The sequence below is a fragment of the Haliotis asinina genome, chromosome 6 (assembly GCF_037392515.1).
Source record: "Haliotis asinina isolate JCU_RB_2024 chromosome 6, JCU_Hal_asi_v2, whole genome shotgun sequence".
Classification (NCBI taxonomy): Eukaryota; Metazoa; Mollusca; class Gastropoda; order Lepetellida; family Haliotidae; genus Haliotis; species Haliotis asinina.
The window spans coordinates 19,624,747-19,649,058 of record NC_090285.1 but is presented as its reverse complement, the minus strand read 5'-3'; the positions used below and the strand labels follow the sequence as shown (position 1 = coordinate 19,649,058).

General features: G+C 37.6%; 1 protein-coding gene across 1 annotated transcript; it reads left to right on the top strand.

The window, feature by feature from the left end:
- Nucleotides 1–1,140: 1,140 nt before the first annotated feature.
- Nucleotides 1,141–24,312, top strand: LOC137288174 (macoilin-like). The gene is made up of 12 exons (XM_067820609.1): nt 1,141–1,548; nt 10,139–10,280; nt 14,985–15,111; nt 15,448–15,577; nt 15,933–15,999; nt 16,484–16,580; nt 17,837–18,212; nt 20,239–20,397; nt 21,814–21,999; nt 22,369–22,489; nt 23,068–23,242; nt 23,622–24,312. The coding sequence occupies exons 1-12, from the start codon at nt 1,466–1,468 to the stop codon at nt 23,834–23,836; spliced, it is 1,878 nt and encodes a 625-aa protein (XP_067676710.1). The 5' UTR covers nt 1,141–1,465; the 3' UTR covers nt 23,837–24,312.

Sequence of the window (24,312 nt, the reverse complement as noted above, 5' to 3'; positions counted from 1 at the left end):
TTACTGTATGGACAGTGCTTCTCAACTCATACATATAAATATATATATATATATACAAATGTTTGAAAGTTTTATATATCAGTATCCCTCATTATTGGGACTGAGTGACTGAGTACTGTTTTCTGCCGCTTTTAGCAGTTTTCCAGGGATTGTTCTCTGTTCGCCTACATCTCTGTTCGCCTACATCTCTATTCGCCTACATCTCTATTCGCCTACATTCTTAAAACAACAATCAAGATCACTATAATGATAATGATTTCTATGGACTTGCATGTGGAAAACGAATGACTCCCCCCTAAAAAATTTCCAGCCCCTGCTTATCATGCACAAGAATTGATGACCCACCCACTAGAACATGTGCACAAAATTAATGACCACCACCTCAGAAAAAAATGGGTGAAACATCATCATCTCAAAAAGCTCCTCCCCTTCTTCTCCGCCTAACCCTCCGAGCCATGAATTTAGGAACGGTCCCTAATACACACCGAACCTAAATATATCAAAGATAGGGGTAATGATCTTCCATGAGTTTAACGCCGTAGAAAAGATCCATTCCTACAACAGAAACTTATTAAAATACCCTACTTAAGTTTGAAAATAACGGTTTCCTGCCACCACTGATACAATGTCATAAAATGTATAATATTTCACAACATCTCAAATATACTATACTTCACAACATAAATTCTCATTCGCATTTTGAAAAGAGAATGAGTGATGTTATAGCACGCGAACTGCAGACGCTATAGATCATAATCTTCTCACCTCGCCCAATTTGATGCTCGATCATTAACTGACTTCTGTTGTTCAAAATGAAGGCGACGTTGGCCTTCCAGGCCAACAATAGAACCAGACATAATTAAGGAGATTAACAAATATATGGCAGCTGCCTGTTCATGGTGTTAATTACTTCGTTAATAGCCGTATGGGGAGTGTATGTTAATTGAATAGTTTCACTAGGGGTTAGTTAGTGGCCCTTTGTTGGCTGCATAACAGCGCCTGCTTTAGTTATTTGATTCGTCATGGGTGTTCTTTACCTGCTACTGAACCACGCATATCCAAATGTATACTCGTCGTTCACGTGATGAACATCCAAAGCCAGCAGACGCGTGCGAACCATGTCAAGTTTGGTTATTAGCTGTAGGGAAATAGTACAATACATTAAGCGCACCTGCTTATTAACCCTGAATTTTCAATTTGAGTGCTGTTGTCAGTTTAGCTATATCTCATATCTTTTGTTTACTTAAAAAAAACTGATAGTTAACAGTTATCTGCTTTGCTAAATATTTCCGGAAAATTACGGTCATTTGTGGCGGAATTAGCCGGACGAGTCTGACCCAGGGCGCATGTGCAAGGACATAGAGCTGTGGAAGTACTTCCAGGACTGTCATAATAATTAGGAAAGATAAAATTAGACAAAAGAACATCATCAATCCACAATTGATGTGTGCAGGGATTGAGGAACATGAAAAGACCGCGAAATGTTGATTGCGGCAAACCCAGACGCCCTGTGAAAAGGAACAAAATATCGGATGGTATCTATGGAAGGTAAGAACACGACTGTGTTTCAATATGGCAGTGCCAGTTTCGAGTCTGCCATTTTACGTAAAATGTCAAATTTCAGGAATCGTTCAAAGAAATGGGTTTAAGGTCGAGGTACCTAGTGCATTTCCTCATGGTCGACATAAACACGGTCAATGCTACTACAAGCAGGTCACACTCGTTGAATACTGTATCAAAGAAGCATGCCATCTCCCTTCCTAAGTTATGCTGAATGTCAAAAGTAACGTTTGATACTTCGACAAATGCCCATATTTTGACGTTGGCAATAAATCTATTTACTATTAAATCGGCACTATCAAAGCACCAAGGTACCTTGTGCTATATAGCAACATTGGACGGAGAATAGGAAATATGTGAAACAGGAAATAACTTGAAAATGTTTGTATCCACACAACAATCTTTAGGCAGTCTTTATATGGATATTTGTGTACAGGTAAATACCATTTAAGGGTTATAATGACAATTTGTCATAAAAATTTTCATGCCACGCTAATAATTTTGTCCTATTATTACTTGGTGATGGTTTGTGCAAAAATGCAATTTATATCACAATTGTAAGATCAGCTTTACTTGAGAAACTGTTAAGCCACATTCATTATTGCAGTTCGTTGTGACATACACCTTTATGTATGTGTGTACTCAAGGAAAGTGATGTCACTTGACTTTTCAGATGACAGAAGGTTCAAACATAATTCCTTTTCATGGACTGAAAACACCTACTGAATGTAGGACTATTACTGGATTTACATCAGGCAAATTATTCTTAAAAATCCAAAAGACTGAAGTGTCTGATACCATTTTTGTGACCTGTTTATCACCCCAAAGCAGAAGTGATCAAAATATTGACATTGTTCCTGTAAATGTGAAACCATAGACCACTTCCTGGTCACCACTTATAAACTAGGAATTCTGAAGTATTATTAATTATGTAGCATCCTTGGAAGAGTGGTGTGAAACCTGAAATGAATCATTTCACAATGAAGGAAGCTTCTGAACAGGAAGGAATTACCAGTGGTAGTAGATATGGTGTGACTCATTTATATATTAACTAAGTGCACTGGTGTACCGACCACAAGATGTTGCATTCTGAGCACATATAAATTGAAAATGAATGCAAATGACATTAACTGCAAGTATAGATTCTGTGCTTTATCCAGGAATGTGTGAGAAATTAGGTCATAACTTATTTCCTTATTGGTTGGCTCATTTGTTGTTGTAGCGCAATATTCCAGCTATATGGCAGCAGTCTGTAGTTACTGGAGTCTGGACAGACAATCCAATGGTCAACAGCATGAGCCTGACCCCCCAATGCCATTACTCACCTTTCACAAAAGGTTTGGGTTGCTGAAGACCAATTATCACCCAGATCTTCATGAGTATTTTTCTGATTGGGGTACTTGGAATCAATATATCACATCCAGTCATTTTAGTTTAAATGTAAATATGCAAAATATACACAAATAAAACTTATGTATAAAACTATACTTAGCATTTAGCATTTTGAAACAAGACAGTTTTGAGAACAGTTTGATAATCCTCAACAGAATGTAGTTAAGATTAGAGGTGTGACGATATAGAAAATTTAAGATACAATAGGTATCATGATTTCTTGGAACGATACAATTCGATTAAATGCACTTCATGATACGTTATTTTTAGTTATTTTCTGTAAAAACATACATTTTTATATCAAGTAACAGTGTAATTTTTCATATAATCATCAATTTCTAGTGAAAATTTGCAATTTTAAGGTCAACAATCCTGGTGTGAAAAAAAGTATCGACATATTTATCATCTGATAAAGTATCACGATTATCAATACAACATTATATCATCACATCCCTAGTTAACATTCAGTTATCAGATGTTCCCCTTGGGATTCAAGGTTAGAATTGTTCCTTCAGGTTGTCAGGCTTTGTTGTATAGTGGAAGCTGTCTAAATCGGCACTTGTTGTGACTGAAAAAGTAATCCTGTTAAGAGAGCATGCCAGAATGTAGAGCTGACATGGTTACCTATGACTAGAAGTGAACCAGTTTTGTCACACACACGTACATTATGGTATCACAATAAAGCATGTCAACTCACATGCTACATGTACAAAGTATGGCTGTACTGAACTAAGATTAAATTATTTTCATTGCAAACCATGTTGTTTCAAATGCAGAATGAACTGATGACAATACACATCTGAAAGACTCCTCGTCACGCGCCAAATTAGAACAGTGCTGATTACTGTACTAACTACAACTTCTAGGTAGTGGTGGCCGTTGTTGACAGGCTCTCCTGATCATATTCTACCGGTATCATAATGATGGTAGTATCGCTAAGTGGAACAAATGTTCTGTGACCTTTTTTTTTAATAATCATAAATGACTAAACATTTGAAAAAAACAACGCTTTTCTACCATAAGATGTTGAGTGTTCTCATTTTTTTTCTTCGAGAATTTAAAGACTGAAATTCAACCCCAGACTTCAAATGGCATTACAGTGTCCAAAATTCGAATTAGATAATAGAAGCTCATCAGCTCTAAGACGGGTTCAATTCCCCACATGGGTACAGTGTGTGAAGACCATTTCTGGTGTCCCCAGCTGTGATATTGCTGGAATATCATTACAAGCAGTGTAAAACCATGCTTCTTCACTCACTCTGGAACATCTTCCACCTCATCAGGTGAGATGAGGTTAAATGGGATTTAACTTTGTACTTGAGAATATTTTGCTCAAATGCTGACATGTATGCATGGGTACTTGTGGCTGCTTGTACTAGCCCAGGCTAAAGCTGGTTTTATAGTGCTAGCTGTCTGAGATGCTATACCACAGTTAAGCATGAACATGCTCCGAGCCGACCAGTCCTTGTTGTACCCATTAATGCAGACTGCCAGACACAGACCAACAAGTACCATATTTTAGCATGTTTTGGTATGACATGGCCAGGGATCAAACCCATGATGTTCAGCTCTCTGAGTAGATAGTCTAACCATTACACCATAGAGGCATCATCAAAGAAACAGTCCTCCCTTTCACTGTGCCTTCATTATTGGATATAGTATGTCTTGATTAAGACTAATTGTGTTATTTCTTTGATATCCATAGCAACAGGCCATAGCCACATCCCAGGTATAATGACCCTTGCATTAAATGCATCATTGTTAGCTGGAAATATGGCATTGCATTGACAGGAGGAATGCCCAGTGACAAACAATAGACCTTCCTCTTCATACAATTTTTGTAGATAAGCATGATGCACAATGGCGTCTCACTTACATTTCATCATGCATAATTGTTTGGGTTTGTTTCATCTGTCACCAAGGATACTGTTTCGGAATAAACTTGTTTTTAAATGATTGAGGTTTTGGACAGTGTATGTTAAAACCAGTTGCTGGGTACTGCTCATGTTGTTTTCTTAAAAATTCAGATCTTGGATATATTTGAAATAGCTTAAAGTAAATCTTCTAGGGTAAGACAAGTATTATCTTGGCATCAGCTTCCATTAACATCTGTATAGTGTATGGGGTATTACTTGGCATTTGTGTTGTTTTTCTGTCATTATGGCATATAGAGATCATATCACATAAACCCCTCCTACATGACAGGCATCCTTTGTCCGTAACCGTAGTAACAGGACTAAGACATCAAGACTCAATAACATTAGTGGCCTTGCTGGATTAAACAGATCTTAATTCCTATCTCGTCATCACACACTGTTTATAAACAGAGTTTTATAAAAGCGTATTATTATTATATTTATATTGAAGCGTGTTTGTAAGGGTCTTTGTCATCTGTTTAGCCTTATCATTTTGGTTTCATTACTTTTTGGGTGGTAACACAATGATTTATGTGTTATATGCTTAATTAGCCTCCTGCAAGGTTAACAAGATTTGTTGCACAAAAAGTCACAGGTGGGTCCTGGTTTGTTCATGGATGTCATCTGGATGTCGTTGTTTTGGGCAGCATCATCAGTACTGAAAACAAAGCTTTTAACCAAGTAATCGATCACATGTCCTCATAATCGGATGCAAACTATTTTGGAACTACTGTTTTGTGTTTGAAACACTTGACAATGGAATGGCAGCAGGGTAGCCTAGTAGTTCAGTCATTCGCTCGTTAAGTTCGATTCCCCACATGGATCCAGTGTGTGAAGCCCATTTCTAGTGTCCCCTGCAGGGTTCAAAATTAATGTTATGAGGTAGCAAATTTGCTATTTAAAATCCTTTTTTGCTACCAGAAAGTAGCAACAACTTGCTACTTGGTATTTTTTAGTAAAAGCGCATATGTTCATCCATTAGCCGTCATTTTCAAACTAAAGATCTCCATCTGTGCACTTTCACTTGTAAACTTACCAATACTGATATTTTAATGTAAAAAAATGCTCATTGTAGCTTTTCTTGGTGACTTGCACATCACAGTACTCACATAATTACGATAGAGAACCAGTCAGCTCAGCACACATGTGCAGAAGTATAACATTACTGCTTTACATGTTTGATAATGGACAAATATCATCACCTGAAGGGTAAGGTCAACAAAATGTCGTCTGCTAATACAAGCAGTGACATTTTTGTTCCTTGCCCTTAAGGTTCATCATGTTACCATTGGTTCTGATAAGAGTGTGTTTATGTGGGTTTGGTTACCTGGAGTTCATCAGCGGCAACTAGAAGGTGCTGCAAACAATGATGTCTGCTTGCGTGAGGTGTTTCACTTGATGGTACAGAGTCTGTCAACCATTCATACCAAGTTCCCCGTCCCTGTCTTGGATGATGGTGCCATCTCTTGACTAGAGACATAGACTGCAGATAGATACCCTGAAGATTTGATGAAAATCAGACGTAGATCAAATAAGTTCTAATCCTATTAACCCCTAGTGAACAGCGGTGGGTGAGTGGAGAGAGTGTCAGGAGACCTAATACGAAGACAGCAATGGTACAGGGAGGTAGGGATTTTTTATGAAAGAATGTTGCCTCCAGGTATTGGATTCTGCTATCTATTTTCAAACCAGATAGCAAATACTTGCTACAAGCTACAAAAAGTTAATTTCGAGCACTGTCCTGCCATGATATTGCTGCAATATTGTCAAAAGTGCTGTAAAACTAAACTTACTCAATCATACTGCAAGTGACATGTAGCTTTTTGTTTCACTGCACTGGAATTCATGTGCATCTCATGATCACTTTTGATCAGGAAATAAGATCAGTGAAAATGTATGCAGCTTGAAAAGGCACTAAACTGAGTCATACTATTGGGTTTGCAAGTAATACATCTGTATGAACATGAACACCCACTTATCTGAGCTCTGCTTCTTTTGATGTTATCCTCATGCAGGTAGCAAGTTTCCAGTTTTGATGGTGTATCTAACTGTTTCAGGTCAGCTTTACCTGTCGGTCATGTGGAATGGCAACCTTTCATTTTTCCCAGTTTTAAAATAGATCACTGACAGCTGAAACAAAAAAAATATTTTGCACGTTAAGAAGCCCAGACTTTTTTTTGTAATCATTGAGACATTCCCTTGACTTTATTGGTGAATTCAAACTTGGTACATTTTGTCAGTAATGTTACCGACTTATCGTTTCAACTATGTCTTCATCTTTTTATCATAAAATACTTCAGATATTTTTAGGAGGTACTATAATCTAGTTAGTCAAGCGATATTAATTTTTTTGAACTGGAACTTCTGATGTTCAGCTTTTCATACAGCCAACCACACACTGAAAATCAACTCAAAACTATATATGTCAGCAGTATTTGATAGCGGGCTTCCAGAAGCCATAATTGTGACCTGTAAGAATAAACTTGCGTCTGTTGGAAACTTTTGACAAGAATAGCTTCTTGAATGTGCCAGACCTGATGAATGAAACTACAGCTGTAGCATGCATGCACAGCCAGTAAACTTGCTCTTAAAACTCTGCCTTTACAACCAATCTTGTTAAGGTCAGTTGAAAGTAAATAAAGCACCATGCCTGTTCTAGTTTTGTTGTAGAACTTCGCTTGTGTTCAAGTTGCCCATGATATGTTAAAGCTATTTACTTGTTTAGAATTCAGCCATGATCTTTGAATAAAATGCCCTTCTGTTTGAATACACCAGCTTTCACTTTCTTATTACCTCATCTAATATTTCATCACAAATATTACGACAGGTGATTGTCAGTACTGCACTTAGTATGGTTCGATTCATTTTAGACTAAATTTTAAAGAAGCAATCTTCGTGGACTTTAGCTACCCACCCAGTCTGACAGTGGAGGAGTTTAGTAATATTCCAGCCATATGGCGGCGGCCTATAAATAATCGAGCCTGGACCAGACAGTCCCAGGGATCCACTCTAACTATGAGGCAGAGGTTCCAAATTTTTTTTAAAAACCTGTTTGCCACAGAGCAAGTGACCTTAAGAAAGTAACTTGTTCTGACTAATTTGCCACTTGCCCTTATTGCCCATGACATAATCATGATGATGTAATTATGAAAGAATAAATCAACATGGTATTTGATGTGAATTTTCAATGGACCATCTACTGAGAATGATAACTCTACTTTGTTGTCATATTGAAACTTAATAGCTACATTTTGAGCAGATATTAAATGAAATCCAAGTTTATTTGCACTTTGAAATCATAAGTGGAAATTATCTTGTAGCCCACAGACATGTAAGATACCATTATTTGATTGCCCAAAATGAAAACTGACTTGTCACAGGCATCGGATGATGGGATTTTTTACCCCCCCACTGAGGACTGCACAAGGTAACTCATAGACAGGAGTGTGCTCAGATATATGTTTCAAAATATTTATTGCAATATTTTGGTCGGTTTTCTTGTGTATTTGGGGTTATCTTTGGTTTTGTACTAAAAGTTCTGTACAAATGATGTTATGCTTCAAAATTCATTGTCAAAATAGCTGAAACATTGAAATGATATTTTTCACACATTGTTATCTTCGCTGTATCCATGGATACAAAATGTCTACAAAACTGACCATTTCGAGCAATGTGTAACTGTCATGTGAAATATCGGGATCAGCCAGTCACTGTCAAACACTTTACCTTCCAAGATACTAGTATCACAAATTGTGTTGCATTAGAGCTACTTTTACTACATACCATTTGACAATACAGTGCTGCCATTGTCACAATATATTTCTGTACAATAATTGCCAGTACCTTGTGAACTTTAGGTAGCAATACATGTGGCCACAATATCCTGACATAGGTGCTAATTTGATGACATGATACCATTTTTAAAAGTATTCCAGCAATACCATGGTAAGAAACACCAGAAATGGTCTTCACACTTTGTACGTGATTGTTCATGAACAAGCAAACAAGTAGTTTAGATGTGTTGTAATTCAGTATTTTGTTGCAATGATGATTATGTTTAGCTATAATTGATGTTTATGTTAATTATGATTAGTGAAGAATCATACCATTAGCCTTTATTTTAATCTTTGCCATAAAATTTCCCCTGAAACACTGTTGCCTTGTTCATGTGTTGGCTGCTTGTATGTTGGGTAGTTTGATCTGTCACATTACCTGTTTCATGTTCATTTGAAGGAATAGAATGTGTGGATTCATAGCAGATATTACTAGTTGTGTTCTGATCAGTTGAAATAATTGAAGATAGAACACAGTCAATCACATTTTCTCACAGTCAAATACAGAGATTTTGGAACTACTCTCTGAGTTCTTGAAACACTTGAAGATGAAGACAGTAAAAGATCCGGAGTAGAATATGTCATCAGCAATGCATGCTTGCCACATAAGGCAACTATGCTTGTCATAAGAGGCAACTAAAAGGATCGGGTGGTCAGACTCACTGACGTAGTTGGTTCAATCCCAGTTGCACTGATTGAAGCTCATGCTTTTGATCACTTGATTGTCTGATCCAGACTCAACTATTTACAGACCACCACCATATAGCTGGAATATTGCTGTGTGTGGCATAAAACTAAACTCACTCACTGACTCACTTAATGATAGAACATATCTTCAAAGATGTCAGGGCCTGAAAATATGTTTAATTGTTAGAATACTTACTTCACTATCTCAAAAGTCATGACTGAATATTAGTTGAAGACTCCAGGAAGTTTACGTTCGTGATATATTTATTATGCACAGGTTTCCAGATAAGGGCTGTATCGGCATATATGCAGATAAAAAATATGCACGATATGGTAGGAAAGATTTTTTAAAACGGGATACAGACCACAGCAATGTTGTACTGTCTTAGAATCTGTTACAGACATTTTTATCTGAAAAAGTATTGTTATATTGTTTATTGACCTGTTTACACAAGCGCAGTGATGTTGTTGGGCATGGATGAAATGAAACACTTGATTGCAGTTCTTTAAATGTACTCTTAATTATTTTTCCAGTACACCTGTATGGAAAATACAAGGTGTAGCTACTCAATATGTTGAAAAATTAACTGGAGCCCTATCTGCAATTACCACCTGGATAGGAAAGTCTGAAAAATGACTCTAACCAATTTGTGTCGATGATTGTTTGTTTGATAATAAAGCAGTCATGAGTTGTGAGATTTGAACCAATTTCCAGCACTAGGTTCTACATGTCATTGTTCTTTGTTTCAGTACGTTCTTGTACTTGAAGTTTCTGCTGGTGTGGGCGCTGGTTTTGATGGCAGATTTCATTCTGGAGTTCCGTTTTGAATACCTCTGGCCTTTCTGGCTACTTCTCCGAAGTGTTTACGACTCATTCAAGTACCAAGGACTGGTAAGTAGTGGTGATAATCTTGTTAACATTTAGAAAATATTCCAGCCATTTTAAGAGTAACACTCTTTAATCTAATAGTAGCAACATTAAAGGGATGACTGTAACCTATATTTGACTGTGATGTATCAGTTTAAGTGAGTGTATGAGCTTAGTAATATGCCGCACTCAGCAATATTCCAGCTAAATAGTGGCGGTCTGTGAATAGTGAAGTCTGGACCACACAATCCAGTGATCATCAGCATCAGTTTACGCAGTTTGAATGGAATAGCGTATCCACCAAGTCAGTGACTCTTCTTCTCATAGCATGCATATGTTACTGAACATCAATTCTAACCATGATCTTTTCGAGTTTTATCAGTTTAAGAGTTTACGAGTTTGCACATAGACAGTGTGACATATTGTGACCATTCACTTATTAAATCTATATCAAGACGAAAATCATCACCTTGACCTGGATAATCCTAAAGTTCTTCTTTAAGCATGTGATATGAAGTTCCATTTCCGTGAAATTTCTTTTGATCAAAGTTGTTGGTTGTGCCTAATATAATTTATCAGATCTCCAGTAAAGAATACAAAAAGACTAGGATAGTAGAAGACTGAATGGTTTTGTCAGTGTCAGTATTATTTCCTTCTGTTTGGGTTCTTGGTAAGAGTTGGTGTCAAGCTGCAGTGGTTTAAAAATCCTGAACCTGACACCCAGGGTACCTCAGTTTTCATTCAGGCAATCAAATAATGGTATCTTACTTGTCAGCAGGCTACTAGATTTCCGCTCAAAGTCTTAAGCTACAAATAAACTTGGATTTCATTTCATATTGGCTCAGAATGTAGCTATTAAATATTGCAGTGATAATAATGTAGATTTATCTTTCATGGCTGTTTATCACTTTTCAATAAATAGTCAGTAAACATTAACATCAAATGCCATGTTGATTTGTTCTTTTATGATTTCATTATGTGTAATAATAATCAGGGCAAGTGGAAAATTAGTCTGGACAAGTTACTTTCTTAACCCATTCAACACTGTAGGCCGAAACAATGGCCAAGATGTCCCCAGTCCCCAGACGCAATAGCCCGAAACATCGGCCAGGGGGTAGTAGCATCAAAATGATATTTAATTTTAGTAACCTAACTAACATATGATTCATTTATCACATCTATCACTCTTCATAATGCATGCCAACACTTTTATACATTTGAAATGGCCATATATTGTCGACACGATTAGAATTTTAAACTATTTTTAGCAATGTTATTGAAATTAACTATTCTCACACACATGCTTCGGTATTGAGTCTACATCAGAGATCTCAGAGAGCAAATTAACAATGTTTAGAGGATATAATTAAACAAATCAAATAAACTGAAAATTAAAATTAACAACAGAACTCATGACAGTTGTCAGACGAACATTTTAACTTACCATTTCCATCTTTATTGTGAAATGTAATTCAAGTGACATCTCAGCTTTCATCAAACTTCACGCTTGGACATAATGTTTAAAATATATGCAGAAAACTCTCTTGTCAGGGGTCATATCTTAACAACATACATCCTCTAAGTTCCATAATAAAGTATAGGTGGTGATATTTTGTGTAACATGTTCAAAATAGCATGATTTTATCCCAAACTTCCATCTGAATCGACAGGTTTTCGCTTGCAAGGACAGTTTCCATTGCTGTTATCTGATTGGCTGACTTATGTTACATGTCTGATTTTGACCAATCACAATCCTTACTGCAGACTGAGGCGAAAAAGTGTCATCAGAAACCAATCTTTGTCCAATAAAATCGATTCTTACAACTATGAAAATATTCTTGGCAAAGGTGTAGTGATATTGTTGATATCCAGAGCTTTCGAACGATGCCTGCCATCTTTTGAATCATCTCATATGTTATTCATACAAAGCTTCGAAAACAATGGTATTTCACGCCGTTGTGTTCACGTTACCAAATGGAATGCCACTGATATTGGAAACTACACGACCATACGTATTATTTGAGAAATCTTTCAATAATAATTTTCTGATTGTGGAAAAATGAAAATATGAAAGAAAAGGAACAGGATATCCTGCCATTACAAATGGAATAATTCACCACAGATTTTGCTTCCTTTGTGGTTTATTTGGATGTATAAATGTGAAGATTACATTTTCATTAAAAAATAACATTTAAGTTGAAGTCATATTACGTGAATAATATGAAAAAAAATAACTTTCATATTTATAAAGAAAGGATTAGACCTTTCAAATGGTGCATGGTATGTAGTACTAGTAATAATGATTTATGAGCTGATATTTTCCCTGATAAACACAGGCTTTATCCTTGAGCTCAGAGTCGCGAGGGACTATATGCCTCTGGTTGACTGATGTTGAAAGAGTTGTGGCAAGTGGCTTTAAGATTTTTTTAAACCTTTGAGCTAGGGTAAGGTAGTTGCAAGAGGCAGCCAAGTATGTCTACACTTTGCCAATTTAAATCATTATGTGTTGTCTAAACCTGACCAAGGGATTGTTGTTCAGACATTAAATCACTGGATACACTTTCTTATTTAAAGATCGATTGTTGCCATCACTGGAATATTTCTGAATGTGGTGTTAGATGAGAGACAGCTATTATTATTGCTTCTCTTTTTTTTAATTTTTAGCCTTCTAGACAGCTATTGTTAGCTTTATGTATTGGATGAAGCATGACCCACAGGAATTGCGAAAAAGTGTTTTCCCGAGGGCCTAAGCTAGTAATAGCTGTCATTTATTTAACACTACATTCAGCAATATTCCAGTGATGGCAACAATCCTTCAATAAGAAATATAACTTCAATATGGGATGAGACTGGCAGCCGACACCTCGCCTTACACGTGCAATGCATGCTTCACAGCAATCCTTTGTAGCCTACAGGATAAAACAGCCACGCTAGTAAGCGAGGTGATGCGGGTTCGTAACCAGGTATCGGAACTATACATGTTGGAAATGTACATGTTTATAAAAAATATTTTGCTATGAACGGACCTCGGGTAGATGTTTCCTGTAAGACCAGTTTGAGGATACAGATAAATTTCAGGAGTAAGTTTGTATAATGAAGTACAGGGATTGATTTAAGCGATTGTAATCTAAGAATCAAACTGCAACCACATATTTATACAACTGGCTCCCAGTTTCAAATATTTTACAAAATACAAACTTCAGCTGTTAAACAGAATGATGAAGAATTGGCTCGGATGACATCTAACCCAGAACACAACTTTTGCAGAGTCTGATACCTTTCTGTGTGGACTGACAAAGAAAAAATCAAAATGCAAATTCATGTTGCAAAGATAAAAAATAACACGATGAAAAGAAATCTGTGAAATCTGAGTTCAATCATTTCACCCCAGTGCTGCATCTTGGGTCTGTAGTAGTGAAAATACACTGTTTCCATACTTGTTTACAGATTTGCAAACCAAGTTTTCAAGAAAGTGTAGCCTTAGAAATACCAGTTCCATTGCCAGAAATTGCTCAGCTTGAAAACTGAAATGATGTTATGTATGACTTTGGAAGGAAAAACTGTTAATTGGATAATCAGTCTCTGTCACAGACAAAACTCAATGTCAGTTTTATTGGCACATATCTGCCTGCCTGCCAGTCTGCTAATGACAATATGCAATACACAACTTCAATCAGTGAGCACATGCAATCTGAACTTAACACCTATCAGGCCATACACCGTAAACAAAGTACATTGATTTATGGCTTGTGCACCTGGGGTCTGTCTCTGTCACATTACGTAATTCAGCAGGTGTGATTCCTGTACACATGACATATTATGTCTGTGGGTTGCAAACAAAATGGATGCCTGGATCAGATGGAATTGGGTGCAAACTCAGATTGTCAGTGTCAAGTCCTGCTTTGTACTTGGATGAGTGACACTTTCCAGCCACACAGTAGTTCTCCATCTCAATATTTGTTGATTGGATCAGTGCAGAGAGCATGTATTTGCTAAACCTAACATCTCTATATGCATTCTTTATGGATAATAACTTCTTCTTTTGAATATGATGCAATGTTTGGGTATGGATTCTTGTACCATTGTCACTCATGTTTGACAATGGTGAATGAATCCATACCGAGACATCACATCATATACAATATTCAAAGCTCTCATCCATAAAGAATCTTGCTCTCTTATTGCTCACCATACGTCTAAAATGCCAGTCAAACATATTATCTCTGTATGCACACAATGAGCCCTCAGTGTATCGGCAAATGAAGCAGCCAGTGAAAGGCTTTGTCACACTTAAGTGCACACACACACATCGTTTCAAGTGAAGTAAACCCAATTATGTGATTGTACATGTATAATTTTGTTTATTTGTTTTTACACAATCATAAATGTATATTGTATGTCATGAATAAGTGATAGTTGTGTTTTGATTATGTGTGGGTTTTTTTTTGTTACATGTGACCTTTAATGTAGCACATCGCCTTACTTCTAGCCCCTAGGAACTGTCATAAGTGTCGCCTAATGCTTAGCCTCTGAATATATGAATTTAGACACAAACACTTCTTTTTAAACTGAAAAGGATCACTAATGACTAGTAGTGAGTTGGGAGATCCAGAATTGCTTCCTTGGGGCTTCATCTTTGCAGAAAATGCTAGGCAGAAGGGAAGGTGATGTAGTTCAGGGACTGTAGGACAAACTATTGTAAGTGAAATGAATGTTGTTTTGTTTCAGGCTTTCTCAGTCTTCTTCGTTTGCATCGCTATCACATCAGACGTCATCTGCTATCTTTTCATACCAGTACAGTGGCTATTTTTTGCGGCCAGTACCTATGTTTGGGTTCAATATGTTTGGCACACAGGTAATACATTCATATATTTGTCATCATCTACTGTCGGTGATAATGTTTGTAGGAAAACTAGTTGCCCATGTTTATATGTAAGAGGTTAACATGACTGAGATAGTAACTAAGAGTAGTTGTCAGGTAAATAACATCAGAATTAATGTAGATTTCGCTGATTTTTGTAATTGACTTTTATCTTTTTTTCTATGATTGCAAAAAAAGTGAGATAATTACACGAAAAATGTGGAACTTAAATCATATACTTTGTTTTTCATTCAGTGAGAAGAATTTTACAATTAAGGGAAATATTTCCCTATTGCCTGATCTGTGATTAAATCTACTGGTTTGTTTCAGAGAGGGGGATATGTCTGCCGACAGTATCACTGTGGTTGCTTTTTGTATACATAGAAGCCTCAGTGCGACTTCGAGAACTCAAGAGCCTTCCTTTTAATTTAGACCTTTGCAGGCCATTCGCTGCGCACTGGTGAGTTACCTCCCTTGGGTAACCGTACCCTTGTTCAAGTTTCAGCATTTTTGCTATGCATTGTATTTAAGACTGTTTTATGCCCAATTCTTGAGGGACATTTTGTTGAAAAGCATATATTTTTATGCTGGTAATGTGGCTGGTGACAGTAGCAGTAATGATACTCTCAAAATAATAATGGTAGTGTTGGTCTCAACATACTCTGAATTTGTAAATCCATGGATGTTTCCTCATTATGTCAACCATTGTTGGTTTTTTTTGTCCAGGTATTGGTTATTACAGTCTGCATTGATGCATGCATTTGGTAGCATTTCAGTGTCCAGGTTTCAACTGTTGTTATGTTTGTGTTTTTCAGTATTGGTTATCCTGTGGTGACACTAGGATTTGGTTTTAAAAGTTACATATCTTACAGAATGAGATTGGTAAGTTTCTTTATTGCTTAATGTCTGTATTTACAACTATGTCTTTATGCCTCTTGAACATTCATTGTTCATATTTTAGCAAGAAAGTCAAGGGGTTGAGATACCACCATCACAGTCAAACACTTAGCACTTCCTTTAGTTTGGGCCATTTTGAACTGAATTAGGGAGTTACTTATTACAAGAAGTGATAAATATGAAACACACTCATGTTGCTTTGTGTCCTTCACTTAATGAAGTGTGCTATGTTCAAATCATACCTGTCCACTACTAGTATACTAGTGCCATTAAAAGAAAATGTGAAACATAATATGCTTCCTGCTAATACAAAATACGGGGATTGGTTTTCCTTTGGCATACATAATGTAAAACTCCCAAATACAGCTGTCTTGAATGGTAAGTGTTTTGCAATTTGAGCGGACATACCTGTAATTGATTCTGCCATGTGTGTGCTAAAGATTTGTACCTATTTTTCCTCTTTTTACAGAGAAGACAGAAAGTTGTACAAAAAGAAAATGATTTTTACATGCAGCTATTACATCAAGCACTTCCTGCGGAGGTCCAATATGCTGATAAGCAAAAAGGTGACATGCCACAAATGTTTTATTCCCAATATCAAATCCTTTTAGCACTAACCTTTATGACATGCGCAGTCAAGTCTCATTAATCTAACATATGTTTATCCAACAATCGGCTTTATGCGATGCTTGTCAGTTAACAAATTGAATGGACGTAATTTATTCTCATTTATTTAATTCGACATCCTCGTTAGCACGACAGTTTGCAGTGCAGCAAATGGTGTTGGATTAATGAGACTTGACATACAACAGACATGCACTGTTCGAAATACCTGCTGGCCCAACCATTCAGGATGAGTTATTACAACATGAAGTGCTAAATTCTCAAATATAAATGCCCAACGATCGGGTTAAGATTTATTATTAGTCATGTATATGAAGATACTCATCAGTTTTTATTTAATTATACGAAGTAAATTAGTATTTTTTGTGGGTAGGTACGTTTTGTTCAGAGCTGACAAGATTTACATCTATCCAGCCTGTGGTCTGTCTGATATTTTTGGGTGGTTCATACCCTGATAATGTACATGACTACACATTGAGATCAGGGTCAGGTGTTTGCGATACTTTAATTTGCCAACTTGCCATCAGGGTCTGAAGGCCTTAAACAGTACAGATCCTATATGAAATCTGCAGGCCCATGTTATCAAAATTAACCTATAAAAACAAAATAGACTACACTGTACACAGTTTCACAGTGTTTCAAATACCAAAACAATTATTTCGAATGCTGACCATTGCACAGTCAGTTGGTCACCTCACTGACATTTTTTATGCATGTTATTGTATCCAAGTTGTATGGGTCGATACTCATGATGCCAGTCACTGGATTGTCTGGTCCAGACTTGGGTCATTTACAGAAGCCTGTGTCTTATGTCTGAAATTTACCTTTCTCTTTTAAGTACAGATTCTAGGTCTTTAGGTTTGAGTACCATCTGATACATTAACCCATGCTGAATGAGGTACCAGTCCCCTGCTGTCTCTTAGCTGGAATAATTCTGAAGGAAGAGTAATGTTACAACATGTTACAATGTTAGAATGTTAGATCTACCCAGAAACAGTGTCATGTTTCAGAAGATTCTCTACAGAATTGAACAGTTATGGTTTTCCAATACATAGGCAATAACCAGTGTAATTTACTAGAGGGTAGCTGAAAATGTGTCTTTATGGGTACAGTCACATGGGTGTTCATCAATTCTGACAAATCGTCTTAAAAACCCTGTTTGACACACATGTACTGACTTGTGGGCTTTTTTTTCCAGCTTTGCCATCCAAACCGGAGGAGGAGGTAATCTCAAATGGGGTGGCAGGGAAGAAAATAGTGAAAGTAGAAGAAGAAAAAGATGGCAAGAAGTCCACCAAGAGTTCAGACATTAATGAAGATGATGAGATAGAGTATATAGAGAAAAGCTTGCCAAAGAAAACTAATGTTAATCAGTTTGATGAAAGTGCGGACAATTTTGTCAATGATCAGCAAGCTAAATCTTTCAAAACAGCATCCAGCTCAGTGGGTGGAAAATCCCAGGGCAGCAAGTTAAATAGCAGTAAGGAAAATAGTACGAAAAAAGGGAAGACATACAGTAAAGATATACCACCTCCAGCTACTTTCAGCAACAATAAAGATGAAGTTATAGCAAGGTGAGTCAGACTTTCTTTGTGTGTAGTCATATTTCAGTGGACCTAGATCCTATCACAATAACAGCCTCTGTATTTCAATGTTTCTGCTACTTTGTATTAGTGGTGGTCCAACTAATTAAAATAATTGAAGATAGGTCACAATGACCAAGCAGTAGATTGTGTTTTCTCACAATCGAACACCTTACAAGCAACTTGGAAGTTATGGAACACTTGTTTGCATTAACCACATTTTTTTCCAGGTTGGTGTTGTCTGTGTCATCAAATGTACATTTCTTTCCAAGCTCTTTCCAAGTTTCCAAGAAACTTGCGTCCTTAACATAATGTTCTTGCTGCAAGTTGATTGAATCCCACCTTTGACACTCTTGACACAAACGGATGACGATAATCTACAAAAAATACGGGGATGTGGTATAAACAAGCCCTTTGGTTTGCTTGATGCATATTAACAGGATATTTACAACTGATTCTTTCTTTTGAGAAGCCATTGCTAGAAAGTAAATCTTAAATTTCAGTCAGTCAATGAAAGTAAAAATTCCTCTGATTTTTTAATGAAGGTTCTGATTTTAAGAATTGACCAGTCAGAAGACTTGCTTGGACCTTGTAGCGTAGCAGTTGGCAAAGGAAGCGGATGGGTACACCATCTTGCCTTGCCTAGTCATGATGTATTGTACTGTGAGGTATTTCAAGTCAGGGTCATCTCAAATTTTTTAAAAATGTTTTTTAAATCTTTAATCCTCGCATAGACATGAGGGTCTGTGCCCCATGCCAACTATGCTAGGTACCGTTACATTGATCAGGTGGTCAGGTGACTTTTATTGACTGTGTGGAACTCATTGGTCACTGCTTGTTTGTTAACATGTGATGTTAGTTACACAGTCTGTCCTATGTGTTATTATGTTTGTTTAACAATCAGTATGATGAAGCAGCAGGATGCCTTATGTAATGATCGCTGATTTGTAGAGATTGCCAAATTGTTCTATATGGTTAACATAATCACTGTTATTGTCCTTATGTTTATTTTTATTATGTGCACAAAAAGGCAAGAATTAAATAGGCAGCAGAATGCCTTTGTGTAGGGATTGCTGATTGGTTGATCTTGTCAACCTGTTACCTACTGATAATCATTGTTATTCTCCAGCTTCGCTTATTATTATTGTTGTTTGATGTATTCACACATCTGACACAGCGATTAGAATAGCCACTAATATAGCGTATTATTCCTAACAGTCATTGCATTTGAATTATCTTTGTTTTACTGATTGGATACTTATTAACCTGCAACCTCGGCAGTACTTGACATATCCATAATCGAAAATAAAATTCTGAACTTATGAGGCCTATTTTATTGTGAAATCCAATTAACATGACATTTGATCAACACATTTGTGAAGAAGGTATTATTTTAACTTTGATAGTATTTCAGCGAAATCCATGAGACCAATGGAGCCAATCATTATTTACCAATGGAGAAAACTCCGTCACATCGCAGTAAACAAATTCATTCCACAGGATATAAGTATAGCTCCTTACGTCCCTTCCACTATATTTTGTCAACAAGGATATGCAGACAGCATAGTTCAGATGAAGTGGGAAGGGTTATAAATGAACCGTAAATGTTATTACAGGTATTTCGTGGATTGGGATCAGACAGATCCAAATTTTATTGTCAATAATTCCGCTGGATAATACATACGAAGATTTGATGCATCTTGTCTATTTTGAAAAAAGAAACAAACCACTGACGTTAGGCTGTTGATTTAACATACAAAATCACCTCAAGCATGCAAAACCGGAAATACTGATTTGCCACAATACCATGGATACCATGATACGGAGTATAACTGAATCAACAGAGGATCACAGACGAAGTTGCTCTCACTTATTTCCAAAGACAATTTGCTGATCTTAATCTCAGATGTGATCAGTAATCAAATATTGGCAAAAATATTATGCAGACTTCAGGGAAATATTGCTTTTAGGATGCACCAGGATAACCAGCTTAATGTTTATCTGTTGACTGTTTCAGGTTAGAGACAGATGTAAAGAAGTTAAAGGCAGACCTTCAATCTAGTCGAAACTGTGAGCAAGAGTTACGATCTCAGATAAATAACTTCAGTATAGGGGATAAGTCCCTGAGGTCTGAGCTGTATCAACTCCAGCAAGATAATGAAAATTTACAGAATAAGTAAGTATCCCTGGTATTTCCTAGAATTTGACTGTGAGATTGAATGGGTGGTCCATACAGTGTCATATGCTGTTAAAAAGAAGGTTAATTATGGCTGGTATTTTTTAGAAGACTATACTTATTCCCACGCAACACGTTTCGCAGGAGCTATTAAAATGCACCTGGTCCGTCCATCCATCTGTCCATACACATTTATCTTTTCCGGAGCAGAACTTTAAAACCATTCAATATTTCTTCACCAAACTTGGCGCATAGATAGATCTGATGGTGTACTGGTGCCTTTTGGTAGTTTGGGTATGAAATATTTTTTGCGTTTGTGACTTAGACTGAATTTGGAGGTAATATGGAGGATATTGATAACTCTGTCCTCTTATTCTGATAGAGGAAAACATGTATCTTCTTTGACTTACTTTGACTTAGTATACTACCAACTATACCAACTATTATGGATGTCAACTTCTTTATCATACACACATTTCTGGGCTTTTCTTTGTCCCTTCGTCAGGTTACTTTGACTTATTTTTTTTTAAGTAAAAGATAGGGAACTGAAATCTAATGTTGAGAGGCGCTGGTATTTTTCCCTTGATCACTGGATGTCAATCTCAACAGTACATCGTATTTCAATCTCAACTCCCTGAGGAGTATACAACTGGCTGATACTAGGCGCACCAAGTTTATTGTGGTCTCTCAACCTAATGAGGTACCCAATTGACAGCTGGGTGGACTGGGACACATAGTCTCAGCTTTTTGTCCAAGTTTACTGCACGTTGCTGTACCCGCAACTAGGTGTATGCCCATGTTCATGTGGCCACCATCTGGTCATATACCAACGGATTCTTGGGTTCTTTTAAGTGCACAGAGTTGTGTACTGCACACTAGGGGTCGTGACAACACTGAAAGAGTCTGCTAACAAAGTTGACTCCAAGGTTTTTACACCCGGTCACGGGTGGGCTCGATCCCGAAACCTCAACCTCGCTGGATCACTAGCCTTAGCCAGCTCGTGCACCATGTCCCCAAGTAGAGTGTTCCTGTCCAAGCATTATTCTAAAGCAGAAGGTGGTACAGGGGGCACAATCTCCTTTGTCCTTAGCTGAGTTGAATTTAATAACGTATACATAAAACTAGATACTAGTGAAGGTTGGTTCAAATATGCTAAATGCCCCGATTATATTTACATTATATGAAAGTTGAATATGCCTCCAGTACTTGAGGGCAGTAGGGTAGCCTCGTGGTTAAGGTATTTGCTCGTCCCACCAAAGACCTGGGTTTGACTTCCCTACAAAGGCACAATGTTTTATGATCATTTCTGGTCTCCCTCGCCTTTAATTGATGAAATATTGCTGAAAGAAGTGTAAAAGTAAACTCACCCATGTAGTTGACCCTGTCGATGTGTAACAATCGTTGTTATCTCGCCAGATTGCACAACCTTGTGACCAGCAAGCAGCAAGATAAACAGAACATAGCTATGCTGGAAAAGAAGGTGCAAGAGGAACGCAAGCTTCGAGCATCACTTGAGGCACAGCTTGCCTCGGAGCGCAAAGCAAGAAAGGCAGACGAGGCAGCTGCTGCAGCTAGAGCTGTCGCCATGGCAACAGCAGCAAGGTTAGTTTGACTTACTTTGTCGGCATCTTTTGAAATGGATTCAGTGGGACATTTCTTTGGCATTACAGAGGTGCTTGGGTCTTAATAGGGTTTGGGATTAGCCTATGCCAAGTGAAGTTGGTTACTTCCTAAATAGGGTTTCCATACAAATTTATTACATTATGTCATCTATGACCTAATAAATCATTGTTCACGACATTTAATCACTGGATTGTCTGGTCCAGACTTGATTATTTAAAGACTTATGCTTATAGCAGAAACATTGAAGTGTGGGACAGTAAACAACTGAAAATAATGCTTCCTGTGGACTTTGATTTGCAGTTTTGTGTGAAAATAGGTAGAGTTAACAAGTGTTTGTCGTGTTTTCAGAGTTGAGTGCACAGAGAGTTGTAAGGCTAGAAGAAGAGACAGTGAAAATGATATAAAACAGCTCCGAAGGGATCTGAAAATCAGGGAAGAGCAAGTTCGACAGATTGAAAGAGAAGTACAAGTAAGTATGTAAAGCAACATTTCAGCAGGGTCTTTCAGTCGCCCATATTTTGCTTCAGTGACCAAAACAAGGATCAGGTGGTTACTCTGGGTAAAGGGGCAGTGGCTTAAGGTTTGCTCGTCATGGTGAAGACATGAGTTTGATTCTGACATGAGTGAAATTGTTAAAACCAATTTCCAGTGTCCCCTGATGCGATATTGCTCAATAGATCTGATTTAGCAATGATTGCAGTGTCAAATTCATCCATTCGCAATAATTATCACCCTTTTTTCGACCTGTGAAGGTCCCAGGGTAGAATAGGCCTTCAGGAACCCATGCTTGCCTCAAAAGGCGACTATGCTTGTCGTAAGAGACGACTAACGGGATCGGGTGGTTAGGCTCGCTGACTTGGTTGACACATGTCATCTGTTCCCAATTGCACAGATTGATTTTCATGTTGTTGATCACTAGGTTGTCTGGTCCAGACTCGATTATTTACAGACCACCGCCATATAGCTAGAATATTGCTGAGTGCGGCGTAAAACTAAACTCACACACTCACTTATAACCCTTTTTTCAACTAAGCCGTTTGTTTCTAGGCTCTGCGACAGTATAAGGATGCCCAGAAGGAGACAGAGGTTCTGATGGCAGCCCTGGGGGCCATGCAAGACAAGAACACAGAGCTGGAGAATAACCTGAGTGCAGAAACAAGATTCAAGCAGGATCTGTTTTCAGCTCTCGCTGAGGAGAGGCGCCAAATTAAAATATTACAGAGTGAGTGTTTAAATAGTTGTTGAACATTGGAAAATGAGAGGGACCTGTATTTAAGTTAAAAGGTGAACCAGAATGGGATATTTGCTATGTGAGAACCTTTTGTTATCTTGAAGTATAGTTGATTACAATCGATTATTGATCAATTACTAAACTCCACTTTTCAGTCTGCATATTGTCGGTGATTACCAACACTAGCTATTGGTGACAGAAATTTTAATCTAATTATCATAAACTGGCAAATTATTTCTCATCCCTATCAAAAGAACAGTTGTCAGTTTCTGTGTCATAATGTTTTCTTTTTCAGTTAAGTCATAATTCTGTATCCTTGAAGTTGTGATCATACGCCTCAGTTCCCCCAAACCTGTTCTTTTGTTCACAGACACAGTACACGAGAAAGACAGCGAGATTGCAGAGCTGAAATCAAAAATAGCTGAGGTGATGGCTCTTATCCCAAGCACAAGCTCTTATCAGGCTCTCAACTCCGAGAGGACATCCTCTCCGCTCTTCTCCTCCAAATACTGCAAGGATGATGTGACGGTGTCCTCTGACCTGAACCCCAATGCCACAGACTACACCCCCAAGAACTCTATTTAAACCTCAGCCAGCAGCCCTCAATCCCCATCCTCCTCCTCCTCCCTCCCAGCCCATCCTTGCAAGTAACATGACATTGTCCACCATTGAACCACCAACCTCCACCCTACATGAACGTTTTTGCCTTGTGGACAGCCCCACTTCATATCTGTACAACGGTGGACATATTGTTTTAGTCCAATCTTATAGACTCGTCCATTGGTGCTACAATTGGTTTTCAGTTCCGTTGGAGTTGCAGGTCTGGTGACTGCCATCTCTCGCAACCAGTAGTTGACCTGCTGACAGTGTTCACATAATCTAAGTACGCAGCTGCACCACTGGTAAACAAAGATAACTTAATAAGCCAACGCCATCTTGTTTCTTCCACAAAGAGCATACCCAAAGTCAAAACACCCAGTACAGTTCTGTTAAAGATACGCTTAAAATAAACTCCTAGCTTAACATTTGAAAAAGGAAGATAAACGGCTGCTTGATTGAAA

Excerpts from the sequence above, each read along its gene's own strand:
- LOC137288174 (XM_067820609.1), top strand. The coding sequence starts at position 1,466 with ATGAAAAGACCGCGAAATGTTGATTGCGGCAAACCCAGACGCCCTGTG. Across the intron at positions 1,549-10,138 it reads TCGGATGGTATCTATGGAAG|TACGTTCTTGTACTTGAAGT; the intron begins GTAAGAACACGA and ends TCTTTGTTTCAG. Across the intron at positions 18,213-20,238 it reads AAAGATGAAGTTATAGCAAG|GTTAGAGACAGATGTAAAGA; the intron begins GTGAGTCAGACT and ends TGACTGTTTCAG.